The sequence below is a fragment of the Sceloporus undulatus genome, chromosome 6, assembly GCF_019175285.1.
Source record: "Sceloporus undulatus isolate JIND9_A2432 ecotype Alabama chromosome 6, SceUnd_v1.1, whole genome shotgun sequence".
Lineage (NCBI taxonomy): Eukaryota > Metazoa > Chordata > Lepidosauria > Squamata > Phrynosomatidae > Sceloporus > Sceloporus undulatus.
Genome location: NC_056527.1, coordinates 26,614,290 through 26,641,067, shown reverse-complemented (window position 1 = coordinate 26,641,067; position 26,778 = coordinate 26,614,290). Strand labels below are relative to the sequence as shown.

Genomic DNA, 26,778 nt, shown 5'->3' with positions numbered 1-26,778 from the left:
TCCAATTGAGTTGCTGCAATCCACATTGACAGAATCAACTATAGTGCTACCTAACATATGTCAACAGATATGGAAAACGAAACGATGGCTGACAAACTGAAACAATCAATATATATCCCCATCTACGAAAAAGGAGACACAAAAGATTGCAGCAACTATAGAGCCATAGCACTAATATCCCATGCAAGCAAAATTATGCTCAAAATTCTACAACATAGACTCCAACCACACAAGGGGAGAGAAATCTCAGAGGTCCAAGTGCGGTTCAGGAAAGGAAGAGGCACTAGGGATCACATTGCAAACATACTATGGATAATGAAGCTCACCAAGGAGATCCAAAAGAAAATCAGCATGTGTTTTATTGACTATAGCAAAGCCTTTGATTGCATAGATCATGAAAAGCTATGGAACACCCTTAAAGACATGGGAGTGCCAACACATCTGATAGTCTTGATGAGGAATCTGTACTCAGGACAAGAGGCTACTGTCAGAACAGAATATGAAGAAACAGAATGGTTCTCAATTGGCAAAAGAGTCAGACAAGGCTGCATCTTATCACCCTGCTTGGTCAATTTATATGCAGAACATATTGTAAGAAAAGCAGGCTTGGACACAGTAGAAGGAGGAGTAAAAACAGGAGGAAGGAATATCAACAATCTGAGATATGCAGATGACACCACAATACTAGCAGAAAACCTTAAAGACTTGGAGCAATTACTAAGAAAGATCAAGGAAGAAAGCGCAAAGGCAGGCCTATCGTTGAACATAAAAAAACTAAAATAATGACCACCATAGAACCTACACAAATTTGAAATAGACAACAGAAAAATAGAAAGAGTAAAAAAATTATCATACCGGGGACCAAACATTGATAGAAATGGAGACTGCAGCCAGGAAATCAGAAGAAGATTAAGAATGGGGAGGATAGCTGAAAGAAGATCCTAAAATGCAAGGATATACAACTGAGGACAAAAGTTAGAATTGCACAAGCCATTGTATTCCCTATTGCCATGTATGGATGTGAGAGCTGGACAGTTAAGAAGCAAGGATAGGAGGAAAATCAATTCATTTGAAATGAGGTGCTGGAGAAGAGTGCTAAGATTCCAAAAACACCAACAAATGGGTCCTGGACCAGACCAGGCCAGAAATTTCCCTAGAAGTCAAGATGACAAAACTCAGGTTGTCATACTTTGGACACATCATGAGAAGGCATGAATCATTGGAAAAAACAATAATGCTAGGAAAGGTAGAGGGAAGTAGAAAGAGAGGATGGCCGCGTGCAAGATGGATGGAATCTATTAAAGAGATCACGAGTCTGAGTCTGCAGGAGTTGAGCAGAGCAGTGGGGGACAGAGAGTCCTGGAGATGTCTCATCCATAGGGTTGCCATGGGTTGAGATTGACATTTGACTCAAGGGCAGTTAACAACAAAAATAGGAAAACACCTCAGTGATTTCAAAGCACAAGTAGCACCAACTGCAACATCATCATCAACACATAATTAGATGTTTTAGAACAGTAAGCATCTTTGAACACCTTCATAGATTTTTCCTCTCAGATAAAACATGATCTGTTTTCCATCTGATCACTGAACAAATTCAAATACAAACTAATACTTTGCTGCAAAATAAGCACATGTTCAGGCCTTGAATTTACATTTACAGTACAATGGCTCTGAATCATCATCTTTGTATGGTGCAACTCTCTTGCTGGCTACAAAACTAATTAGAGGGAGAGGAATTAGAGAGGTTTTCCTTTGTCCATCTTGGAACATCTCAAAATTACCCAATTGTGTGCTACTGCTTGACCCAATATATCCTGTTCATTTCTATTGCAGAGTATTAAAATGTTTATATTTAAATGTTCCTATTAGATGTCTACATAAGTGGATGCCTGCCTTTCCTTAAAAATCTCTGCAAGCAAACATTTTGTGCAAAACCATTAAGTAAAAAGAGACTGCCACATGGCTATTCATAAGAGGGCAGAACTATATAGCCCATGCTATCTGACTGTCACTCCCGCAACTAGTCTGCTGACTTTAGGTGAGGTGGAGAATATTGTCCCATCACCATCCTGGTCAACAATCATTCTGGTCAGCTTTCAAATGTGAAAGAGAAGGGAGGAATCTTATCCTTCACGTCATGCAGCAAAATGCCTTGGTTTATGCCTTTGGAACTCTTGCGATTCTAATGGCTAAATGCCCATATACTAAAGAGAGCTTGGCCAGTTCAACATTTAACCTTTCATAATTAATAAAACTGTAAATGAAGCAGCAAATTGTGAAGTTAGGTGAGGGAGTGAATAGTCTTCATATTTTTAAACCCATGTCCTTATTTTTTTTCCCTCCAAAAACGATGTATATCCAGTATAGTTTTCTCCTAGATCTTCAAACTCTTAAATTTATTTAACACTCTGTCTTCTCCCACACAGGCATGTTTCTCTGCAAGTGAGCTTGTGGAGATATTTTTACATGACAGTCATCTATCAGTTTCTAAGGAACACTTCAGACAGATGAGCCCAGCAATCATTCAGCAATTACTAAGCTGTTCGTGCAAGCTTATGGAGTCCAGACAAACAAAATCTCTACCAAAAACTCTGGAAAGTAAGTTGTTTTCATAATTTCTTAAAGCAAAAGGTCATAATGTCGAGACAAAAGAAATCACAAAGTTTAGTTTGTAATCAATATAATGCACATTCTCCCAATATCCTAATTTGGCAGAGACAATTCAAGTTAATACTCTGCTGTCCTACTATTTCAGCTGCTTTTAAAATGTTCCAGTTTCTCTCTGCTTCTCACACTTTCCCTGTTTGTCCTCAACCTATTGCCATTGCCAAATTAGGACAAGTGGAGGTGGACATTATTGCTTCTAACAGTAAGCTGCAACATATCTGAAAGAGATTCAATATGTAGATCTGGGCGTTGGGGATGTTACTTTTTTGGAATGCAGCTCTCATTAGCTATGCTGTCTGGGAATTCTGGGTGTTATATTACAAAAGCTTTGATTTTGACACCCCACCTGCTTTTCTTTTCTTTTTAAAGGAATATTGCCTGCTTTCTATCATTTCTTAGTAACTTTTTAAGTGCCATGGGATTTGCATATACTATTTTCAGTGTTTTTCAGAGATATCAGTATAAGATAAGAACTGAATCTGTCTTTATCTGCTAGTATGTCCTTGATCAGTAATCAAGCATCACATTTGCCTCCAACTGTGCTCTGCATTACCTGGCACCAAGCATGGCTAGCTCCAATCCTTCTGATTCACTGAATTCTCACTTGTCAACTCTGCTTTGATTGTACCTTGCTGACTGTCAGATCACCTGCCTCTTTCAACCAGCTTCACTTGTCATTTCTTCTATTTGCTTCACCTTCCCTATACCACAGCCTTGCCTCGTCTTGCTCAAATATATTATTTCTGTGTAGGGATAGATCGGGCTACATCTACACTGCAGAAATAATTTAGTTTGGTGCCACTTTAACTGCCATGGCTCAATGCTGTGGAATTCTGGAAATTGTTTGTTGGGGCACCAGAGCTGTCTGATAGAGAACACTAAACATCTCACAAAACTACAGTTCCCAGAATTACATAGCATTGAGCCATGGCAGTTAAAGCTGTGTCAAACTGGATTATTTCTTCTGTGCAGATGCAGCCTCAGTTTCACCATTATCAACCTCACATTCCAACAAACAATAATTTCAAGTTCTTTTCATCATAGCTAGAATTTTGCATCTAAGCAGTGTTTCCTTGCTCAACCCTTCAAACGGCTCCAACAGATGGAGGTCTGTTCTGCTGGCAATCAGGGCACAGGTGGGTGATGTTTCCAAATACGCCTTCTGCCAGCAAACAAAGCAGTGACAGCCAGAAGCTGGGCCTCCAACACAAGTCTTTGTTGCAGCCTGTGTCTCTGGCAGGAGGAGGGATGGAAATATCATTCACCCACAGCCCTATTGCCAACAGAATAGACCTCCCTTTCTTGGAGTAACTACTGCCTGGTAAAGTAGGTTGTAGGGACAGTTATGATCATAGAAATAATGCCACAATCATGACTACACATGGGTCATGAATACAATACAGTTTCAGATCATATAAAAATCTTATTAAAATATCTTATAAAAATATACTCACCAAACAAACATCTCATCCAGCTGCACTGGTCAAATTCAGTAAGTGCAGCTATTGCCAACATGGAGATGTCTGTGTTATAAATGCTTATTACATAGCTATTCAAGGTAAGGAGGTTTCCAGGATAAAGAGAAACCATCATTTTGTGACTGTAATTCAGTGTGCTGTAAACATGGTTTGAATACACAGGGATTCAAAATGAGACTTCTGAGGATTAAACACTGAAATTCTTCTTTCTTAGTGGACAAATCTGTCCATTTAGTTTTCTCACGAATTAATATATTTTTTAAGATTTTAAAATCAGAAATTGTTTTCATCATGTTTCTGAAGAATATCTAAATTCAAAATGGGAACACACCGATATACAAGCAATAAGAATAAGATTACAGAAATAGGAACACTAAGAGAAAACAGAGGGATCTTGATAAGAAACAGTTATCAAGACCCAATAAAGTATAATCTAAAGCTAAACAAGGAATAGTAGAAAATGGATAGAACAAAAGAATATTTTTCTTTTAGTAGGAGTGATGATATATAATTGTATCAGCAGATATATCCAAAGAGTAAACTAAGAAGTCATTATATTGCTATTGTTATTACTGTTAATGTTATTGTCCTTGTTAGCATTGTTGATATCTGGTTGTTATAATAATTTATATAAACTTTTTACGTATGTAAATGTGTGATAAATCAATGAGGGCTAGCTTTCACTGAAGTATTTTCCCGTGTTACCTTATATTGGAAATATCATTTGAAACCTGAGCTTCTTAGTTCAGAAATGAATGAATGAATGAATGAATGAATGAAAGAAAGAAAGAAAGAAACTTGACTTAACTGTATCTCTGTTGCTTGCGTTTTTTCCCCTCCCACAGAATACGGCTACAGTACTCTTGCAGTTTTACTTATTACAGTCGGATCTATGTTTGGCACAACTCTCATACTATTTAATTCATGTCAAGAATGGTATACGCTCATTTTACAACTATTTGTGGGACTAGCTGTAGGAACCCTCTCTGGGGATGCCCTCCTGCATCTTATTCCAGAGGTAATGTTTGTGTTTGCAAAATCAATTTCCTTTACCACAAGCAAGTCTTCCAAATATAGGGCAGATTCATGCATCACTATAAATGAGGATAGGTGACCACAGGTTGGGGAGGGAACTTTAAAACAAGGTTTAGGGCATCTTTGGGGCCCATTTTAATGGTTTGTAGGTATGGACGGGGTTGAGGTAGAACACTGTATAGCAACAAGTTTGACCCAGTATGAGTAAGGGTTTGGAGCAGAAAAATCACTCCTCCAATTTAAACTTTTGGAAGTCTGGGGGTTCTGGCGGCTTGCCCACTCCTGCAATAAGACATACTAAATGGAATGAATTAAGTATTCTCAAACATTTTCTTCCTCCTCTGTTTTTGCTTCTGCTTCGGATTTCTGTTTTCAGTGTTTTTGTTTGTTTGTTATTGTTAATTGCAGCATAGTGTTTCATTCAAACTCAAAGTAGTGTGGTTAATCTTAATTATGGCTTGTTTGAAGGAGGTCATCTTTAAACCACAGTTTATGAAGTTGGCTTATTTTTTTAAAATCCTAAGTAATATCAACCATAGGTTTTTTTGTGGGTTTTTAGGGCTATGTGGCCGTGTTCTGGAAGAATTTAGTCCTGACATTTCACCGGCAACTGTGGCTGGCATCTTCAGAGCCAGCCTTCATCTGTAGCAGGCATCTGTATTCAGAGATGAAAATGCCAACCACAGATGCAGGTGAAAAGTCAGGAATAAACTCTTCTAGAACACAGCCACATAGCCCAAAAACCCCACAAAAAAATTTAGATGCCAGCTGTGAAAGCTTTCCACTTCACAATATCAACCATGTTTTAAAGTTCAAACCCCAAACCAGTTAATTCAAAAATGTTATCAAAAGCGCTCCTCTTCTGACTGTACCGGAGGGATAGAGAGCACAATCCAACATTAGTAATTATGTCTGAACCTGGGACAGAACGCCTGTAAAAGGGTGGTCTGCTGGCAGCCTTTTTTCCTCTACAGGGAAGCCGCAGCCGCCAAACTGCATGGCTTTACTCCGGAGGAAAAAGAACCCGCAAAAAGCAGGTTCTTTTTCCACCATGCAAGTTACGTCCGAGTGGCGTAACTAGCGCCGCATGACAAGTGGAAACTATGCACCTGTTACATCATAATGGTGGCATCTGTGTACACAGGGCACCACCATTATGGCACTGCCAGTACGTGCTAGGGTTAGGAACCATGCGGTTGCCGCATGGTCCCTAACCCTAGCTATGCCACCGCCACCCCACAAAAGGGCAGTCTGTTCCACACCTATGTTGTTGCTGTTGTCATTTTATTCATTGGCATCTCCCTTTTTCCCCAACACTGAGACTCAATTGAAATAAATACAGTTAAAATCACTTTGCTATTATGTTCCTTCAAGATGACTCTGGCTTATGGCAAGATTTGTTCAGAGGAGGTCTGCCATTTCCTTCCTATAAGGCTGAGAGAGTGCGACTTGCTCAAGGTCACCCAGTGAGTTTCTATGGTTGAGCACAGACTTCAACACTCATCTCCCAAACCAGCACTCAAACCACAATACCATGCTGGCTTTACACAGTCATAAATAAGACCATATAAAAGTTGTTATTAAAATGCAATTAAACTGTCCATAGAATTAAAACCATTTAAAACAATTCCATTAAAAAACAAAAGATAGAAATCAGCAAAATGGCACACTATTAAAAGCTGTTGCCATCCATTCCTAAAAGCCTGTCAGAAGGGGAAAATACTCACTTGCCAACAGGATAGCAAGGAGGTACCCATCTTAGGCTGAATCCATACTGCAAAAATAATCCAGTTTGACACCACTTCAACTGCTATGGCTCAGTGGTATGGAATCCTGGGAACTGTAGTTTTGTGAGACGTTTAGCCTTCTTTTTCTGGTGCCACAACAAACTACAGTTCCCAGAATTCCATAGCATTGAACCATGACACTTAAAGTGGTGTCAAACATTTCTGCAGTGTTGATGCTGCTCTAGTATATCTATATATACCTAGTATTCCAGACAGCATCTCCCAGCAGTTTCATGTCTATGTTATATAGCATGGGGGACAAACAAAGCCTTGAGGGACTCCATAAGCCAATGTCCAATCAATCAAGAATCTCCCAGTACCACTTTTTGAGTTTTCCTTTCCAGAAAAGAACATAGCCACTGTAAAAAAAAAAAAAAAAAGCCTCAAAGGCCTTTTCTGAAAGGGCAAAAAACTCTGTTTCCACCCCTACACTGGTTCTGACTTCCAGTGAAATACTATGGGCTTTCCTCATTAACCTGACTTTGCCCCAGAGTTGGCAAAAATGCAAGGAGCCCTGGTTTCCCCCCAAAACTGTGGCATTAGCACAGGGGTTTGTGGTGTGCAAACAGCTGGATTGGGCCCAAATCAGACCAGTTGGCTGTTTGCACTCCAGGCACCACACCAACCCTGTTCCCTATGTTGAGCAATGTAGGGAAAAGGGATGGCTGTGCCAGCCATGCTGATGTGTTTTCAACCCAGCTGGCCCATGTGAACCTTGTTGTACTGTTGCACCACTGCAGCCAGTCCAGGGCCAGTTCTGAGGCATAATGCTCCTGACTGGCCCTAGACTTTTGACCAGTGCAGACAGGGGCCATGTCTCATCCAACGAAGCAGCCTAGGATACAATGGCTGATGGTAGCAAAAGCCACTAAGAGGTTCAGCAAAATCAACTGGGATGTATTCTCTGTCCAGTTCCCAGCATAGATAATTCAGTAAGGTGAATCGGTCTCTATCCCATAAATAAGTCTAAATCCAGGATGTAATGAATCTAAGTAGTTCATCTCATCCAGCTACCCCTGGAACTGAGAGTTCACCATACATCTCATCTCTTCAAGGATCCTGAACAAATCCTTGGGCTGAATGGAAAAATATCTATCTTCACTGGATGTGCAGAAGCCCAATTTACATCCACTAGACCTGTTTTCAACTATAGTGTCAAAGTGGGAATGAATCAGAGTAATTGTATCTGCAAAGTACTCCATAAATTCTGAAGATGATGATGATGATTTTCTGAAGAGGAGACTGTTTAATGATCTTGTGCGCAGGTTGTAAAAGCCATTTCAAACAACTCCCCTGGATGGTTCTTAAATAGTTCACATTGTCAAGTTTCATTAGACTAGTAACATCTTTTGTATTCCTAAAGACAGGTAATATTAGAAGACTTGCAACCAAAGAAAAACATTTCTCAGCACAACAGTTCTAGAAAATTCTGCTCCTAACAAGTTAATTGAGCTCCTGGCTACAGCTTAGATCAGAAGGTGCCCTTCTGTTAGCAGAAAAGCTCTCATGCTCATGTAAATGCTATTTCTGAAGGATGTTCTATGAGACAAATTATTGCAGATCCAGAAAAGTGCTTTCATTTGCACAAGTTCCTTTCCAAGTCATTGTTATGGCTCATTTAGTTTTATAGCTTACCACCAATATCTTCCTTATTCTTCCTTGTTATACAGTGTACTGCAAGCTCAAGTACATTGTCCTGTTATACTGTGAGACATTTTCCACTTCCATCTGTACAATAGTACATGGAACTGCACTAATGCAATTTCTCCTTTTATTTAGTGTTCTTTGGATATTTAATCAGAGGATTATATCCTGCCATTCTGACCCTAATAAGCATTTGAAATGACAGCTGTGTGTGCATCAAGGCCATGGTCAGGATAACATATTGTAAGTTAAGACAAACTGATGGCACATCAGTCACTGAATCTCATTCTTAACATTTATTAACTACTCCAGGATGTTTTAGGATTGAAGTTCCCATAATTACATTTTAAAATCTAGAATCAGGCTACGTCTGCATCAAAACATTTCATGCAATTAACACACACCTATAAAAGAATTCTACAATACAAAAGTGCAAGTCTATTGTTTGGAGGCAAAAAGGAGTATTTAATGGTGTTTTTTAAAATTACAAATCAGAACAATTATCTTCAGTTATCAGAAATGTGCCAAAAGCAAAGTGCACAAAGTGGGAAAATGCCTCTTTTTTTTTTTTTTTTTTTGGTCTAGTCCGCTAAGGAACTATACCAGGCCAAGAATAATGATAGGATTACTGGTCTATAGTAGAATCATGTGCATGTCTGTCTAGAACTAAATCCCAATGGCCACTAAAATATTCCCACTAGATCCTGTTGCATCCAGCCTAATTGGAAAAGCTTCCAGAGCAGGTTTTATGCCATGCAGGGCTTCAACAAGAGAGTTAGGCAAAAATAATGAGGCTTTTTTCTGTTACTGGCTTCTGAATTGCACCATTGGTTCTTGGTCTTTGAATGTCATGGAGTTTACTATCAACTATGTAGGTATAATCTGATGATGATGATGATGATGATGATGATGATGATGATGATGATGATGATAATAATAATAATAATAATAATGTAAAGCCAGTGTGGTGGTGTAATTTGAGCATTGGACTACAACTCTGGAAACCAGATCTACAAGACCTGAGCAGGGCAGTTGATTACAGGGTAACTTGGACGTCTCTCATTCATAGGGTTGCCATAAGTCAAAGTCAATTTGATGGCAGTTAACAACAGTAACAAAACAATGGCAGCTGGTGGCTTCCATATCAGTAGGGGTTTTGTCCAAATTTAAAGGATCTATCAAAGGTGCTGAACGTATTTGGGGGGAAGGGTTCAGCACCATTAACATCACACTAAAACCCGGAAGAAATCACTCCATGATATGAAAACTACCAGCTAGCAGTGGCACAGAGACCAACAAAAGTCTGGTTACACAACCTCCTTACTCATGAATCAGCAGTGACAGAGGCTGCTATTGTTGCAGTTGGTATTCCACTAAAGAAGCACAGTAGACTAGAACACGGTGCCCCATTAGTGAATGTACAGGACCGCATCAGGCATTCTGTTCCTATGTATAAGTGTGCATCAATGTGGCTGCCGACTGAACTGAGACATCGTTTTAAAAGGCCAAGGCAAACATCATGACCAATCGCAAGATAATTATCAATTTCTTTCATCTCTAGGTTCTTGGTTTACATACACATAGTGTTCGAGAGAATGAAAATTTCTATGATGGTAAAGAATACATTTGGAAGATGCTGGCTTTGATTGGAGGAATTCATGGATTTTTTCTGATTGAAAAAGGATTTGCTCTTTTTGTGTCCCCACATGAGAAAGTAAGTTTATCCATTCTTTTTTACTCTTTACTGTTTGTTAACATCAGCCAAGATTATTCATCATTTGGACCTTCTCTCACCTTATCTTGTGTGGAGAACTCATCTGTTTCCTGCAGAGCCACACATGACCATTTGTTAGCCAGGGAAGGAGGGAGGACAGCCACACTGTCTTCCTATAGCTATATGCATGACAATCATGTCATTTTTGAGGACCTCCCTTGGTGTCTCTGGGAAGTAAATGGCTGATGGAGGTGCACAGCATGGGGGTGAGTTAATGAGTGGTCACTGTGTAAGGAAGGGAGTAAATATCGCCACACACAGAGGCACACATGACTATCATTAAAAGATGTTTGCAGGCACTTTGAAATGGCATTTTGTTGCCTAAGAAGACACAAGCTAATTTCTTATCTTCTCTATATGAGTGTCCTGTTGAGCTGCCCAGCACATCCATCGCTGCCACTAGTCACTCATTCTGGGGCCATAATGAGGTACCCAGCATATGACTATCACTGGGCACCTTGTTCTGACCTCAGAAGCAAGCAACCCATGACAGGGGAATGGAGGGTGAGGTAATGGGGGCACATCATGGCAGCTGGAGGCCAGGATATTCCTTGCTGTCCTCAGAGTATCCTGGCCAGTGCAGACAAGGCCAGTGTCTCAATCAATTCTGTGGGTTTTCTGGGCTATGTGGCCATGTTCTGGAAGAGTTTATTTCTGATGTTTCACCTGCATCTGTGACTGGCAGATGCCAGGCATAGATGCAGGTGAAACGTCAGGAATAAACTCTTCCAGAATACAGCCACATAGCCTGAAAACCCCACAAAAAAACCACAGATGCTGGCTGTGAAAGCCTTTGACTTCACAATTCTGAGGCTTAGTCCAGATAAGTGAGGAGGGAACTGTAATCTGGCTTTTACATTTGGAGTGTACACCTGGTTCAAGCTCTTTCTGATATATCTCTCAAAGATATAGCAGTATTAGTCTGTGGAGAGATCTTGTAGCATCTTTGAGACTAACTAACTGAAAGAAAGAAGTTGGCAGCATGAGCTTTGGTAGACTTAAGTCGACTTCCTCAGATGCATTTGGTGAAGTGGAAACCTAGATCTAACCTGATTATGTTAGGGAAGATTTTGGTTGAATACTAGGGAAAACCTTATGATGGTAGGGACAATGGAGTTTCTGGTAGTAGAGTTTAGCTTCTAGACTAACAGTGACTAGAAATGGTCAAAAAGGCACTTGCTCTGGATTTCTTGGAGAGGTCAGATAAGTCCTTCCAATGTATCCTGTGTACGTACCTAATTTCCCAGCAATCTACATTCACACTAATGTAACAGGTCAGGTCTGTCAACAAGAATCTATTTATGTCAAAGAGCCTTCATTGTGTGTGCACAGTGTAACTAAGCACCCACTGTTATATAGTAGTTTGAGTGTTGGATTTAGGACTCCAGGAAATCAGGGTTTGAATTTCACTAAGCTATGGAAACCTTGGGCAACACTTGGGCAACGCACTCTCAGCCTTGTTGTTGTGGACCTTCATATTGTTTGTAACTTGTATCACAGGGTTTTCTTGGCAAAATTTGTTCAGAGGGGGTTTGCTTTTGCCTTACTCTGAGATTGACTTGCCTAACTTACCCAATGAGTTTCCATGGCTGAGTGGAGATTCAAACCTTTGTCTCCATAGTTGTAGTCCATTGCTCAAATCACTACACCACACTGGCTTTCTTCTCTTAGCCTTAGAGGAAGGTAATAGCAACCACTTCAGAATAAATCTTGCCAAGAAAAACACCATGTCGGTTCACCTTACAGTTACCATAAGTCAGTAATGACTTGAAGGCACATAACAAGGGCAACTGTGATTATGTAATTACATGGTGAGTGCCTTAAACTACCTGTCTGCTACATAATGACATTGTATATCAAATTGTGTATCTACCAACATGTCTGCTTATTATTATATTGTGCAAAGGGGATGCAGTGTCTGTTTCTACAGTCCCAGTGAATAAATTGGTAGCTTGAAGGTGCTAACAAATAGTTATGCACCACTCAAGAATATACAACTGCACAGCTGGAATCCATTTAGCTAGTCTCAATTACAGTAAACCCATTGAATCGAGTGTTGAATGGTGAGTCAACACAAAGGTAAATTCATTTGATTCAATGGATCTAATGTAGTTGGAACTAATAACAGTCTTTAGTCAATATGAAATAGTTACACTTGTGGAATTCCACGTCTACAGCCATGAACTGGATAGACCTGTTGCATGATGGTCAAAAAAACTACTACTGTGTGTATAATAGAACTTACATATGTTTATAACACATACATATACAACATCCAGAAGAGAGCCAGAGGCCACAGAAACTGTTAGGACTAGGAGGCTGTAGGGAAGAAGAGGCTGCTGCTTCTGGTGCTGTCTGGGACCTCTGCTTCCGTCAGTGAACTAGACTCTTGCAGGACTGAGGCCCTGACTCAGCAGGCACTGATTGTCATCTGTCTCAGCTGCCTTGCCTGGCTGAGATATAAAATCAGGACTTCCGTGGGGACCCACCATGCAGTGTACTGTGCTCTTTGCAGGACTGAGGTCCTAACTCAACCAGCTTGCACTTATAGAAGGCAAAGGCTTGTCCTTTTCCTGGTAGAGACAAGACCTTGTTGTCTGCATTGAGCATTCCTGCTTTTATTATCTGCCTGTGCTACTCTTTTTAATACCCTCTGTCCTGTTGGCCCATTATAGGAAAGATCTGTTTTTCAAAGGAGGGAGGGGATACACAGGTTCAGGGAGCAGCCATTAGAGTCACATAGGGCAATGGAAAATTTGGAGGGAGGAGACAATTAAAATATCATGGAAGAGGGGAGCACAAAAGGGTGCTTATTGTCCCCAAACTATCTACCAGCCCAAATGGTATAGATAGCCTTGATGACAGCCCCACTGAGTTGAAAATGCTGCTGCTGAAGGCCAGGTCAGTGAATGGCAAAACAGTTACCATTCAGGACCTGATCCTGAAGGAACAAGCTGACCTGGTCTGTGTTACAGGTGGTAAAAAAAGTTGCAGCTCAGGTCCAGGCTATTTGGCAGACTGTCTCTTCCTCTATGAGCTAGTTTCTGGGCCCTGAGATCCTCTGAAGAGGCCCTTGTCTCTGTCCCACCAACATCACAAGCATAGTTGATGGGGACATGAGAGAGGGCCTTTTCTGTGGCTGCCTGTAGACTCTAGAACCCCCTGCCCAGGGAGACCAGAATGGCCTCCTTCTTGTTGGCCTTCTGCCGGCAAGCTAAGACCTTCTTATGCAGGCAGGCTTTTTAAAACAGAATATTCTTAAAGGACGGGCTTAGGGTGTTGTATCATTATCTTTTTAACTGTATTTTTATTCTTTATACTTTTAATTTATTTACTTTTAATAAGTAATCTATTTTAATACTTCAAAAATGTAATTCTGTTTTAATGTATCACTTTTCTATGATTCCAACTGTATTGCTCTTTTAATGTTGTGAGCTGCTCTGGGTCCAGTTCTGGGAAAAGAGGGAGATATAATAATAATAATAATAATAATAATAATAATAATAATGGGATTCTAACCTGTAAATTGTTTCCCACTTTTAAAACAATCCTATAAAACTGTGAATTGTTGGTAGGTTAAAGAGATCAGAAAAAGAAAAATGAGTTTACCTTTACAAGTTAACCTATTTGTTTTTTAAAATCCAATTAGCACAGTCCTGAAGAGTCTGGTTCTCTTGAAATTTCTCCAAACAAGAAGGCAGTTGTGAGGAAGCGTAAGTATTCAAAAGGATAAAAGAAGCCATTCTACACCAAGTAATCAGTGCAAAGTCTTAAGACTTTGTCAGTATAAATATAAATTATCTTTCTCTGTATACTGCATCATCCTCTGCAGTTCCATCTGACATAATTATATAATCAAACCTTTCCTTAAATATTTGTTGCCATCCAAACCACCCTCTCATTATGAGGTTCATAATAATACCTTTGGTATGGCATCTGTTTTCCAAATGTTATACAAACAACTTCTGAGAATATATTTTTAATCAATGCAAAACCATCAGAGTTACTACCAAAAAATACCTTATAGAATTTTAAACATTTGCTAAATTTTTTGATTTCATCCATGCATCAATTTTGGGGCATGAACTGCAGTCATGGAAACAGCTGGTAGCTCAAGGATTTGAAAGCCTATTCTCACAGCTATCATCAAAGCTGTCCTTACCATTAGGCAGTGAGGCATTTGCTTTAGAAAACAGATTTGAGAATATCATGTAAATGCAACAAATGGGTAATAAAGGTATAGCTTTGTATACAGTATTTTACTGCAAGAGATAGAAAGAGCTCATAATTCAAAATGACCTTGATAGATTCAAAAGCTGGGCCAAAACTAACAAAATGAACTTCAACAGGGGGAAATGTAAAGTACTGCACTTAGGCAGAAAAAAAATGAAATGCACAGATATAGGATGGGGGACACCTGGCTCAACAAGACTACATGTGAAAGGGATCTAGGAGTCCTTGTAGACCACAAATTGAGCATGAATCAACAGTGTAATGTGGCAGCTAAAAAGGCCAATGTGATTCCAGGCTGGATTAATAGAAGTATAGTGGCACTCTATTCTGCTTTGGTCAGGCCTGGCCTGAAATACTGTATTCAGTTCTGGGCACCAAAATTAAAAAAGAATGTTGACAAGCTGGAGTGTGCCCAGAGGAAGAGCGGCTCAGGGAGCTGGATATGTTTAGCCTGGAAAAGAGACTGTTAAGAGGTGATATGATAGCCCTGCTTAAGTTTTTAAAAGGATGTCATATTGACGTTGGAGCAAGTATGTTTTCTGCTGCTCCAAAGAACAGGACCTGGAACAATGGATTCAAGCTACAGAAAAAGAGATTCCACCTAAACATTAGGAGAAAGTTCTTCACAGTAAGAGTTGTTCGGCAGTGGAAGACATTTCCTAGGAGAGTGGTGGAGTCTCCTTCTTTGGAGGTTTTTAAACAGAGGCTGGATGGCCATCTGTCAGGGGTGCTTTGATTGTGTGTTCCTGCATGTTAGGGGGTTGGATTGGATGGCCCTTGGGGTCTCTTCCAACTCTATGATTCTATAATCTGCATTTCAGAATTCTCATTCAACAGAACTGAAGGATCAAGGCGTTTTAGGAAATGTCTAAATAGCCCAACTGAACTGTTTTCTCACTGCCCTCACAACCTGTTTACATGATGCAGGGACAAGTCCTGTCTTCATGATGTGAGGTCATCTCCACACCAAATCCATCCTACCCCTCTCTTAATTTGGTGTTAAAAACTCACCTTTTGCTCCAGATTTTGCAAATCCAGAGCACTCTGTAGAAATGCCAGGTGGCTGTCTACACACGTGTCCTGTGTGCTACCCATCAGCACCAACACTGATGCAGGTCACTTCACTCCATCCATGTAATCAGTGCTGGGGTGCACCCCATTTCTGACCTCAGAGGGAATGATTCACACCAACAGCAGTGGAACTAGAGAGCATAGCAGGACACGGGTGAGTAGACATCCGCCCAGCATTGCTACACAATGTGGAGATAACAGGAGGAATCCAGGGCAGCTCTAGGGCCAGAATATTCCAGGAGCAACTAGCCAGAATACTCCAGGACTATTCTGGCCCATATAAAGTAAAATCATTATGCTATTTATCATTATTATTATAATACTTTATTTATATAGTGCTGTAGATTTACACAGCGCTGTACATACAATTAATAAAATGGATAAAAATAAAACCTGCTAATGGCATACATTCTAGAGGATAATAACAAAATATTTATAAAACAATAGATAATAATACAAGATAGAATTAGATAAAAATAAGCAGGCAACAAATTAAAAACATCAAATATCAAATCAAATATCAGATCTATTTGAACAAAACTGAATGCATACTGTAGAAATTCAGTTTTGCAGTCTTACACCACAAGCTTGTGAATGTTTATGCAGAAATACTGTTATCAACTGAACTCACTCCCAAGAAAAGAGGACTATCAGCTATTGCAGCCCAATATCAATGATTGCACCCTAAGGCAATGTTAAAAGAATAATGCTCACATTTCCACTGTTTCTGCAATTACCCCTATAAAACCTTAGTACACTAGTTTTAATTTTCAGCTTTTTGCATATTTTATAACATCATTCTTCATGATATTCGTACATGTGTCTTATAGAAATTTTCACTACTGGGCTCCTTGATATTGCATATTTACATATATATTGCATATGTACCATGCTCATTTAATTAAGCATGCACACACATATCACATGACACAGATCTATCTATCTTACAAATACTTATCCATCTTGAAAATTGTTGTTGTTGTGTGCCTTCATTTCATTTCCAACTTATGTTGACTCTAAGGTGACCCTATTGTGGAGTTTTCTTGGCAGAATTTGTTCAGAGGGGGTTTGCCATTGCCTTTCCCCTGAGGCTGAGAGCATGTGACTTGCTCAGGGCCACCCAGTGAGTTTCATGGCCAAGCAGGAAACTGAACCCTGGTCTCAAGAGTCGTAGTGCAATGCTTAGACCACTACACCACATGACTCTCTTTATCTTATAAATACTTTTAATAAAATTAATAAATTACTGTTGTGTCCAGAGGAACATAAATAGATGCATCAGTGAATCTCATTATCTCAGCTCTGTTAATAACCGTTCATCCAGAGAAGTTTATGACATGACCTCGGCATACTTTGGTAGTGTCTTTTTCTTCTGAAGATTCCTTAATATAAACACCACATATAATGGACTTAGTTTCTACTTTAAGGCATAGCCCTCCATTTTCTTCAGTGCTAGTTTCCATGCTATTATCTTAATCCATTTCTGGATGTTTCCATGGTTTTCAGTCATCACATCCTAATAATATAAAATGCCATGGTGCAATCATTTCTTCCAATCTAATTGTCCCTGTATTTGGAATAATTATATCAAAAATATCTTCTCTTTGTTCCTTTTCTCATTCTTTCTGTATAAAAGTAAGGTGTAAGAGAAAAGATGTAGTTCCTTTCTCCTGCACTTTGGGTACAATTGGAATACAAAAAGCTACTTAATTTATAGTTCTATAGGCAAAATAGACACATTTTATGGGTTATTGTGCAAATGCAATGTTTGCAAAATACTTCTCTGGATTAGGCAAATATTTTGTTGAAGGTCTTCTGTAACCCATTTTTCTTTTCAAATGTGATTGAATTTTATAAGAGAACCTTGCCACCAGCTAGGAAAGAGCACATCTTTGATGGACATTGCCTCACCTTGTGCACACTTTTTCTGCTTTAATAAATAGGGTCAGCTCTGGGTTTCACAGACCTGTAAGTGACAGAGTATCTGGCCATTTTGCCTCTATACTCTTACATTTCTTTCCCCTTTTTCTTTCCTGATTTAAACTAACGCATGTTTTACTAACATATGCCATCAACAGAACCACCAATAATAGCAATATCTGCTAATTACATCATGCCACAGGAAGTTGTAACACAAATGTTCTTTTTGGCCCATAGTCTTCAGATAGAGTAATCTTCCAGGGTGATAATTTAAAGTTCTGACTTCTGTAAGTATCCGAAATGGTAGCTTCAGCCCTGGATCACTAGTCTCCACCCTTCTTACAGACTGCAAACAGAAAAATATGGGTCTTGATAAACTGTTGTTTTCTAAGAAGGAGTCCCTCAGCCCTAACTAGGAGAGTGGACATGAGGAGAGGATGCGCTTATATATAGCAATCCTCTCCTTCCCATTTAAGTACCATACTGTAATAACCTACTGCCTGGATGCAGGGTTGTCAGATCTCAGGGACTGGTCCTGAGTGTCAAGTTTGCATAGGTCATCTCCAAGCAGGAGACAAGGGTGCAAATTCTCCAGATGTTGTGGACTCAGTTGAAAGCAGGAGTTAATAGCTATGAGAGAGTCTTTAGCTCAGCCAGTAGAGCAGCAGCATGCAACAATTTGTAAGGCTTCACTTATTTACTGCAGCTTGCAAAGACTCTCCAAGGGTCTTTCAAGTTGTTACTTAGATTATATTTTTAGTGTAATATTGTATGTAGTTATATTTTCGGCATAAAATATAGTTATATATTAACTTACATAGCTTCATCTTTCCCTCCCAGTAGTTGTAGTGCCAGAGTTCACACTCCATTCTGCATCCATCCTCAGACTAGATGGAAGTAGGATAGAAAGATAAATAGGGCAGATTAAATTAAATTTGCTTAAAATGACTGTCTTAATTTGCAAACAGTAAAATGTGTTATCTCTTCCGATCTATATGTGTATGTTTCTGAATGACAAGTAGTGAGCAACTGCAATTGGTACTTAATGCATGATAATAACATCACCCAAGACTGTCCCTAAGTCTTAGGTTTTGACCCTGAAATATCAGAGCCTGAGATAGTCCTGAACTGGCAATCTTAAGCAGTTCATATGTGCATCACTCAGTTGGCAAAGGAGTAGAACTGTGATACAGGAATTCCTCCAGTTGGACATGAGTGCAACTGTCCTCTATATTGCATTCTCCATCAACTGATATCGGTATACAGCTTCTGATATCATATGTCTATTCTGATTAGTAGCCACTGATGTACTAGTAGCAATTTTATTTGTCCTGAATCTCCCACTGTTAATTTCTACCATCCATCAGCCCTGTCCATCTTAGTCGCTGCTAAGGAATGCTAGGAGATGCAATACAACAATATCTCGAGGGCCAATTTTGTCCAACCTGGATCTATAGCAAGTGACAACTGATATTTTCTACTATAAGCAATTGTTTATAGAAAGTCTACATTGGAACAGAGTGGTGTAAGCCTAATAGCTTATGATTAATATTGCAGCCCTGTCTAATGACTGCAGTTATTTTTGTCTGCTTCCTTGCAGTCTGCCTTTAGCCAGTATCCTTGAATCAAGGAAAATAATTTCCATGCTTTCCATCTAGTCCGTGCTTGTTGTAATATGCAGCACTCTGAGCACTCCTGCTTGACAAATTATAAAGTATGAGGCCATTCTGTTCTGTCCTTTTCTACAACCATTACATATATAAAGATAACAGCATCATGTTTCACGTGTTAAGATTTCAGCTGAGCTAAAATGTACACCCATTGCAGATGTGGTGGAGCAACCCTATTATTTTTGTACTTCTCTTGTACCCTGTTTCATATTTTTGAAAGAGCTGTTCAAGCTGAGGACATTTAGATTTAGTTCTCTAAGTTGGCAAGGAAATCTGCTATGCTTGCCAATATTATTGAGCTCTGAGTGCTCCCAGGCAAATAAGGGGAACTTTCTGAATACAGTGTTTTTTATTATTATTATTTGCAGTGTTTCCTTTTATAATCATTTAGAAGTTTTCAGTTTATGGGAGAAACGTATCTTCATTACTGTCCTTAAAAAATGGCCTATGGGGAGAGGCAGTCCAGCAGTAAAATAACAGGAACTTCCCATTGCTCTACTTTCAGTTACTTTTTAAAACATTAATATTATTCAATATGCTCTCGTGATGTCTCTTGAGAAGAAAAAAGACAAAAGAATCAGATTGTTTATCCTTGAAGTGAGGATATAGCCACACTGCAGAAATAAAGCAGTTTGACATAGCTTTAACTGCTGTGACTTATTCTACAGAATCCTGGGATTTGTACTTTGATGAGACACATACCAGGCTAAATACCTCATACATTACTTTGGTGAGACATAGGATGGAGTCGTGGTAGTTAAAGTGGTGTCAAACTACTTTACTGCTCAAGTTTGGAAGGGCTGTGAGTCACACAGTGTGATAAATGTGCAACATTTGGTAGCACTGAACTTGTGGCATTCATTTGTCAGGGAGGTTCACCACTGTCAATGTTCAGACCCTAGGTAAAAACTGAATTGTTTCAAATTATGTTTGGAACTTAGTAATTCTGTATTTTACTGCTAAGGTTTCTATTTTTCTGTTTCTGTCTTGAATTTTTAAAACTGATCTCATTAATGCTGGTGTTTTTAACAGGGTTCATTGGGAGTTCATTGGGAGTTGAAAAGGACAATATGCAATCCATCATCCTAAAAGATTACATTTATAGGTCCATCATCCTTTTTGGAAATCCCTAGCCCCTTCTATAACATGAGATATACTCAGAGATATTGTAGCCTAACCTAACTACTAACCAGATTTCTACAAATTAGAAAGACTAGTATTAAAATTGGAGTTCTTCTTATTTCCAAACATTATACCACAGTGCTTCATGCTTTTTAATGTTAAAATGATTTGTGATAATTTAACACAAATATGGTAATGCAGAGCCCAGATGGTGATGGAATGTAATTCCTATCAACCTGAACCAGCCTAGTTAGTGATGAAACTGAAAGACATTGGTCAGAATCCTTTATGGAAGTTGCAAATGTTCAACTTAGGGTAATACCACACAACACTGTTACTGTACTATTATTGCACTTTCACTGCTATGTCTGTCTCCTGTGGCATTTTGGGACTTGTAGTTTAATGAAGCCTAAGAGTTCTCTGGCTGAGAATTCTAAATTCTCTTCCCTAAACTGTAGATCCCAGGATATCATAGGAAGCAACTGTAGCAGTAAAAGTGGAATAATAGCACTATGACAGTGTAGTGAAGTATCATTGTCAGAGTTATGCACCAGTGACTGTTACATGTTTATGATCCCTGTGCAGCCCCTTGTTTAGGTTAGGGGCTATGCAGAGACTGTGAAGGTCCTCCAGTCCTTATTTAGGAGGCAACAGCCATTGCAATGGGGGCTGGGGAGATCTGTTCCCCTGTCTATCAGGAAGCTGCTGACTGACATCCCTATCCCCTCAAAAGTGATCTCTAGCATAAGGGTGAAATGTGTCAGGGGTCTTGCTTTTGCCTGTTCCAGCTGATATCTCTTACGGATGTGGGTCACAGGAGGGATGGAAATGGCAGTCAGCTGCTACTAGAACAACAGAGGAACAGACCCTGGCAATTACTGTGGAGATTATCACAGGAGTGAAGCGGATCGCTCCCATCCTTATCGTTCAATCACACAAAGATTATCAGATGACATTGCATTTACTCTGACATTATCCCATCCTTATGCCAGCCTTATCACATGATTGTGCAAAGATTATCAGATGACATAGTGCTTATCCCATCATTATCCTGTCAATGAAGTGGAACTGACCTGTCATTTTTCAATAACTGAAGTTTTTGTTAATGAAAACTAATAAGACAATTCTACTTTATTGACAGGATAATGACAAAATAAGTATGGCATGTGTGATAATCTTTCATGCAATTGTGTGATAAGTATGGCATAAAGATGAGAGTGATCTGCTTCACTCCTGTCCTTATCCTACGTGTGATAATCCCCTGTGGCTCCTGCCTAGTAGGGGGATTGGAGCTGGGATTCATAACTACAGTGCCTATGCATACATATTTCACCATATAGGATTCCAGCAAATGTAAGTTGCTATCCAAGAGCATCTGAAGGGCTACATCCCAATGTAAGGGAGCAATAGAGTTATTTCCTTTCAATATATCTTTTACAGGAAACTTTAAAAATTGTATTGATTTTTATCTTTTTGACTTATAGTAGAAGCAATTTAAAACCAAAGCAATCAGAGATTCATGATAGATTCTAAACAATCTAGTTGAAACCAAAAGGAAAAATGTTGTTAATTAACAAATAGTGTGATTTTTAAAATATATATATTTTAGGTACTAATATTGCATTTTAGTTTGTGTTTGTATTTTACAGCTGTGAGTCACCCTGGGCACAACTTGAATAAGAAGTCCTGAAACAATTTAGCAAGCAAACAAACAAATAAAAAAGTTTTGAAAGATAAAAGGTTTCCAAGATGACACTGAACAGATACAGTTATGGCACTTACTCTGAATTTTTGTTCTTCTAGGCCAAGGGATAAGTTTGTTAGCCATTATGATTCTGGTGGGCGACAGTCTTCACAATTTTGCCGATGGTTTGGTAATAGGTGCTGCATTTTCATCATCAATAGAAATGGGCGCGACCACAACAATTGCTATATTATGCCATGAAATTCCCCATGAGATGGGTAAGCAAGGTCTCATGTTTCCATTCTTGGCACAATGTACTTTCTCCTTCCTGAAGGACACAATACTTTGCTCTTTAAACATTGATCCCCTTCTCATCTGTGCATGTTAAAATCAATTACTCTTGTTAACTTGGTTTTCAGCAAGCATTTTCATAACGGTTTTTATGCTGGCATTAACAACATGTAAGAGAAGAATATATCTGGCAGCTGGAGGGTGTTCTGTGTCTGTGTTTCATGTCTTTTCTTCCCTAAGAATGAGATGCCAGTATTTCTTTGAGAACTGTTCTTTTATAGTGTCCTGCAACACTCACTGCTCCTCTACTCCTTCATGTTACCCTTATTCTCTTCCTACTTCTACTAAGTTTCCCACAGGACAAACTTCTTAAACATATAATTAATAGATACAACTCAGTCACTTCCAAACCTTTTATAAGGTCTGCCAAACTGATGTCTGATAAAAATCAAATACAAACGGCAGAGTGAAACTTGTACTATTTTGTTTCGGGTTACTGTGTGCCTCATTTACAGTAAAACCTTAATTATTTGCCTGCGATGAGCCAAACCTCTTGTTTTTCCAAATATGTACATAAGTATATCACCCTCAATGTCATCCTCCATTTATACAAACTTTCTAAATATCCAGATGTTCTATATAAATGCCCCAAGTCTAGGATACTGCAGTATTTGTCAATCACACAGTCTGTTAGAAAGGATGCAGGATAAGGTGATCAATGTTTGCTATGGATGTATATACAACCTTAAAGAACAGAGGCAGTGTGTTTTTGAATACTAGTTGTTGGGGATCAACATCAGAAAAGAGCAATTATTCTCTTGTCCTGCTTTTTGGTTTCCTGGGGGCATCAGACTGGTCACTTTGAGAAACATATACAGTTGCCCCTCAACATTTGTGGATTTGACTTGTGCAGATTTGATTATTCATGGATATGATCAATATGTTCTCTGTAGGAAACTTTAGGTCCTCTAGCATGGCTCAGTGGTCAACTTCCACCAAAAGTTGCAAGGGAGGACCTAGTGATTCCTACCGAGAACATTTCTCTAGGCATTTGTAGGTCCTCCAGTGTAATTTTATGGTCAGTGTCCAGCTGACGTTGACCATAGGGTTGTGCTGGAGGACCTAGAGATTCCAGGAGAGGTGTTCTCAGGTTTAAAAAATAGTGTTCTTTTATTTGCAGTTTTCTCACTTTTATGGGGGTTCTGTGCCCCAACCCAAGCGAATGTGGAGGGTCCACTGTACTGTTTGACAGTGAAATAGCCTACTGTGGAAAGTGATTGAGGGTTTAAAACAGAGCTTAGATGGTCGTCTCTTCAGTTGTGGGAAAAGGTTGGACTAAGTGCCCTCGAAACTTTGTGATTCTTGTAAAATTTCCAACTTTTTGATTCTGTGATTTGGGGCAGAGTTCCTGCAGAATGAGCAACTGCCCACTCCAAATGCATTAGAAGTAGCATAACACATTTTGAGGTATGTATAATAATGCACATTAACAACTAAAAGGGAATGTACTGTAAGACTATAATGTCAATAGTCTAAAATCTCCTAATTACATTACTGGATAGGATTGTGTTTAGGATTGTCGAGGTTCTGGACCTCCCAGCTAAGGGAGGCTGGACTGATTCTCAAGCGTGGCTCTCAAGTTCTTAAGTTTGTTGCTGTGGTTTTTTAAGTGGGCTCTAGTTCTGTTTTCAATATTTTTGCATATTTTAAATGTACAGTTGATGCTTTGTTTGCATGGGGATCCCCCCCCCCCGGAGGCTTGTGTGTATTCAAGCCTCATGGGGTTGAATAGGGTGCGCCCCTGTGCATGCACACCATTGGAATTAATGGAGGTTGCTCCTCCATGCCTAATCAAGGCCGCGGATCTAGATCCGCGAGTTCGGAGAGGTGATTGTATTTCTGTTTTTCTTTGGATCTTATTATCATTAGCTGTCTTGGGTGCCATCTTTGAAGGAAAGACAGGACATTCAGTTAATAATAAATAATAAATAAACACAAATGACAGACTTAGATATTCACATACAGCGAAAGAAACTGAAAGCTGATTACACTGTCACATGTGGAAGCATTGTACCATTTTTCACAGGAAGGGCTATCTTAATGGTGGCAACTAGTGCAAAACAGTACCAGTACTTTATCAGCCTATAAATATTTTATGTTTCTCTTTCCTCTCTCTCTCCCCAGGAGATTTTGCAGTGCTCTTAAGTACAGGCCTTTCTTCAAAGATTGCCATTTTGATGAACTTCATAAGTGCCCTAACTGCTTTCATAGGACTTTATATTGGCCTTTCAATATCGACAGATCCTCGCATTCAAAACTGGATATTTACTGTCACTGCTGGGATGTTTTTGTATTTATCATTAGTGGAAATGGTAAGTAATGCAGCCTCATCTGTTGCCCTTTAATCTTTTAAAGAACTTTTTCAGAAGATAAAAGATTATTATAAATTAGCAGATTGCAATCAATATGCTAAGTGGCAAAAACTGCTGCCTTTAAAATGAAAATTGAACACTGTCTGATGGCCACTTCTTTTCTGCCCCCACACTACCAAAATAAAAAACATGCTTAAGACTCTTTAAAAAAAAAAGCTGATGACCAACGCATTTAATTTAGAGCCAAATGTTCCAGGCTTTACGTCATGATAATAACAGTTTTCTTAAACTATACTTCATGCCAGCCATTTTATTTTGAGCCATAGTCGCTTGATGTAATGTTAGAGGTGCTAGGGACAGATGCATGTCAGCACAGGTCAAATGTCTAATATCCTATATCCCATATCCTACAAGGATTTCCTGTATAGTACCCTATAGCCATATCCTACAAGCATATCCCTATGGGATAAAAAGGAGGCTATGGCTGAATGACTCTGTAAATGAAAAAACAACAAAACATGATTTTTATTTTTGTTTTAAATGGCTCAAAATACCAGAATTTTCAATACTACAAATGCAGAATACCTCTGACAGCATGGCCACTGGTCATGTTTGGTGGTTTCAGAATTCTAGGAACTTTACCTCCCGAAAAGTAATGTTTCCAAGCTATCTGACCTATGTTGTCTTGGCCACCAGTAACCCAGTGAATACAGTTATAATGCTGGCACAAGCTATTCAAACTGAGTTATTCCCAGAAGGAGAAGGGACTCTATTCATCAAATGCTCTTTTCTGGGAATGTTGCCTTTCTATTTCTGTGCTTTTCTATGAATGTAAACTTATAGTAATATTTTAGAGTGATAGCATAAGATCCCAGAACTTTTTCTGTCATTTGATGAAGCAGAATATGTCCCAAGCACAGTAAAGATTTGTATCGTATATTTAGAAATGGTGGATTTAAAAGTTTTTACTAATGAAGTTTGTCATGTTTCCCATAAGACATTTTTCTCCCAGAGATTAATATATTTGGCTCCCATACTGATGTCTTATTCTTTTTTTAGCTTCCTGAAATGACTCACATTCAGACACAGCGACCCTGGTTGATGTTTCTTGTACAGAACCTTGGATTACTATTAGGTTGGCTTTGCCTCCTACTTCTAGCTATATATGAACCCAGGATTAAAATATGAATCTTCTACCAGCAATCTGCAGACACTAACCTCTTATCCAGCATCTATCCATTTCATTCCTGGGGGTTTCTGCAGGATAGCTTCCAAGTGAACTGTGGACCTGATACTATTTTTTTTAAAAATGCTGACATTTTGAATCAGACTAAACTAGCTAATTGCTTAACTTCTGATTAATTTATGGTTCAGAAATTAGCATTTAAAAACGAAATATTTTTCTTGTATGGAATATTTTCAAATACTTTCATGTTATTTCAACAACATTCCTAAGCTCATTTTCCACAGACCAAATTTTCAGTTCTTAAACTTTTCCCAACAAAATCCTCTGATATTTTTAGATATTGTCATTGAAGAGCAACCATCTCAACTGAGCAGCATCACTGCTGATTAATCCAAAGGCAGTTATGAAGCCAAGAGCCTGAATGCAATGGCTAGTTCCAGTCAGAGCTGACCCTGTGAATCAATGAACCTTGTATAAGGGTTGATATATGTATGTGTATGTACCTTCGAGTGGCTTCTTGACTTATGGTGACCTTATGAATTTCATAGGATTTTCTTAGGCAAGGAATATCCAGAAGTGGTGTTGCCACTTCTTCCTCTGAAATATAACCTAGAAAGCCTGGTATTTGTTGACAGACTTAAATCCAAGTACTAACCAGGGCTGATCTTGTTTGACTTCCAAATCAGACAGGACATGGTGCCTTTAGTATATTTACTACAGATGAGACTAAAACCTGGATTTTGAAATAAGAAAGATATATATTTTACCAAGTAGTACAAATTCTTACCCTAATGTGATGGTAGTAAGAGTACTATATCAAATAGGTGTACAGTGGGCCCTT

At 39.0% G+C, this 26,778-nt stretch overlaps 1 protein-coding gene across 1 annotated transcript in view; it reads left to right on the top strand.

Moving 5' to 3' along the window:
* SLC39A12 (solute carrier family 39 member 12) overlaps positions 1–26,494 on the top strand; it is a 38,529-nt gene extending 12,035 nt beyond the window's left edge. The window contains exons 6-12 of the mRNA XM_042475089.1: positions 2,430–2,601; positions 4,994–5,166; positions 10,176–10,328; positions 14,038–14,101; positions 22,208–22,366; positions 24,564–24,751; positions 25,811–26,494. Of these exons, the coding sequence (XP_042331023.1) occupies positions 2,430–2,601; positions 4,994–5,166; positions 10,176–10,328; positions 14,038–14,101; positions 22,208–22,366; positions 24,564–24,751; positions 25,811–25,939 (1,038 nt within the window). The 3' untranslated portion in view covers positions 25,940–26,494. The remainder of the gene's footprint in view (positions 1–2,429; positions 2,602–4,993; positions 5,167–10,175; positions 10,329–14,037; positions 14,102–22,207; positions 22,367–24,563; positions 24,752–25,810) is intronic.
* Positions 26,495–26,778: the final 284 nt, after the last annotated feature.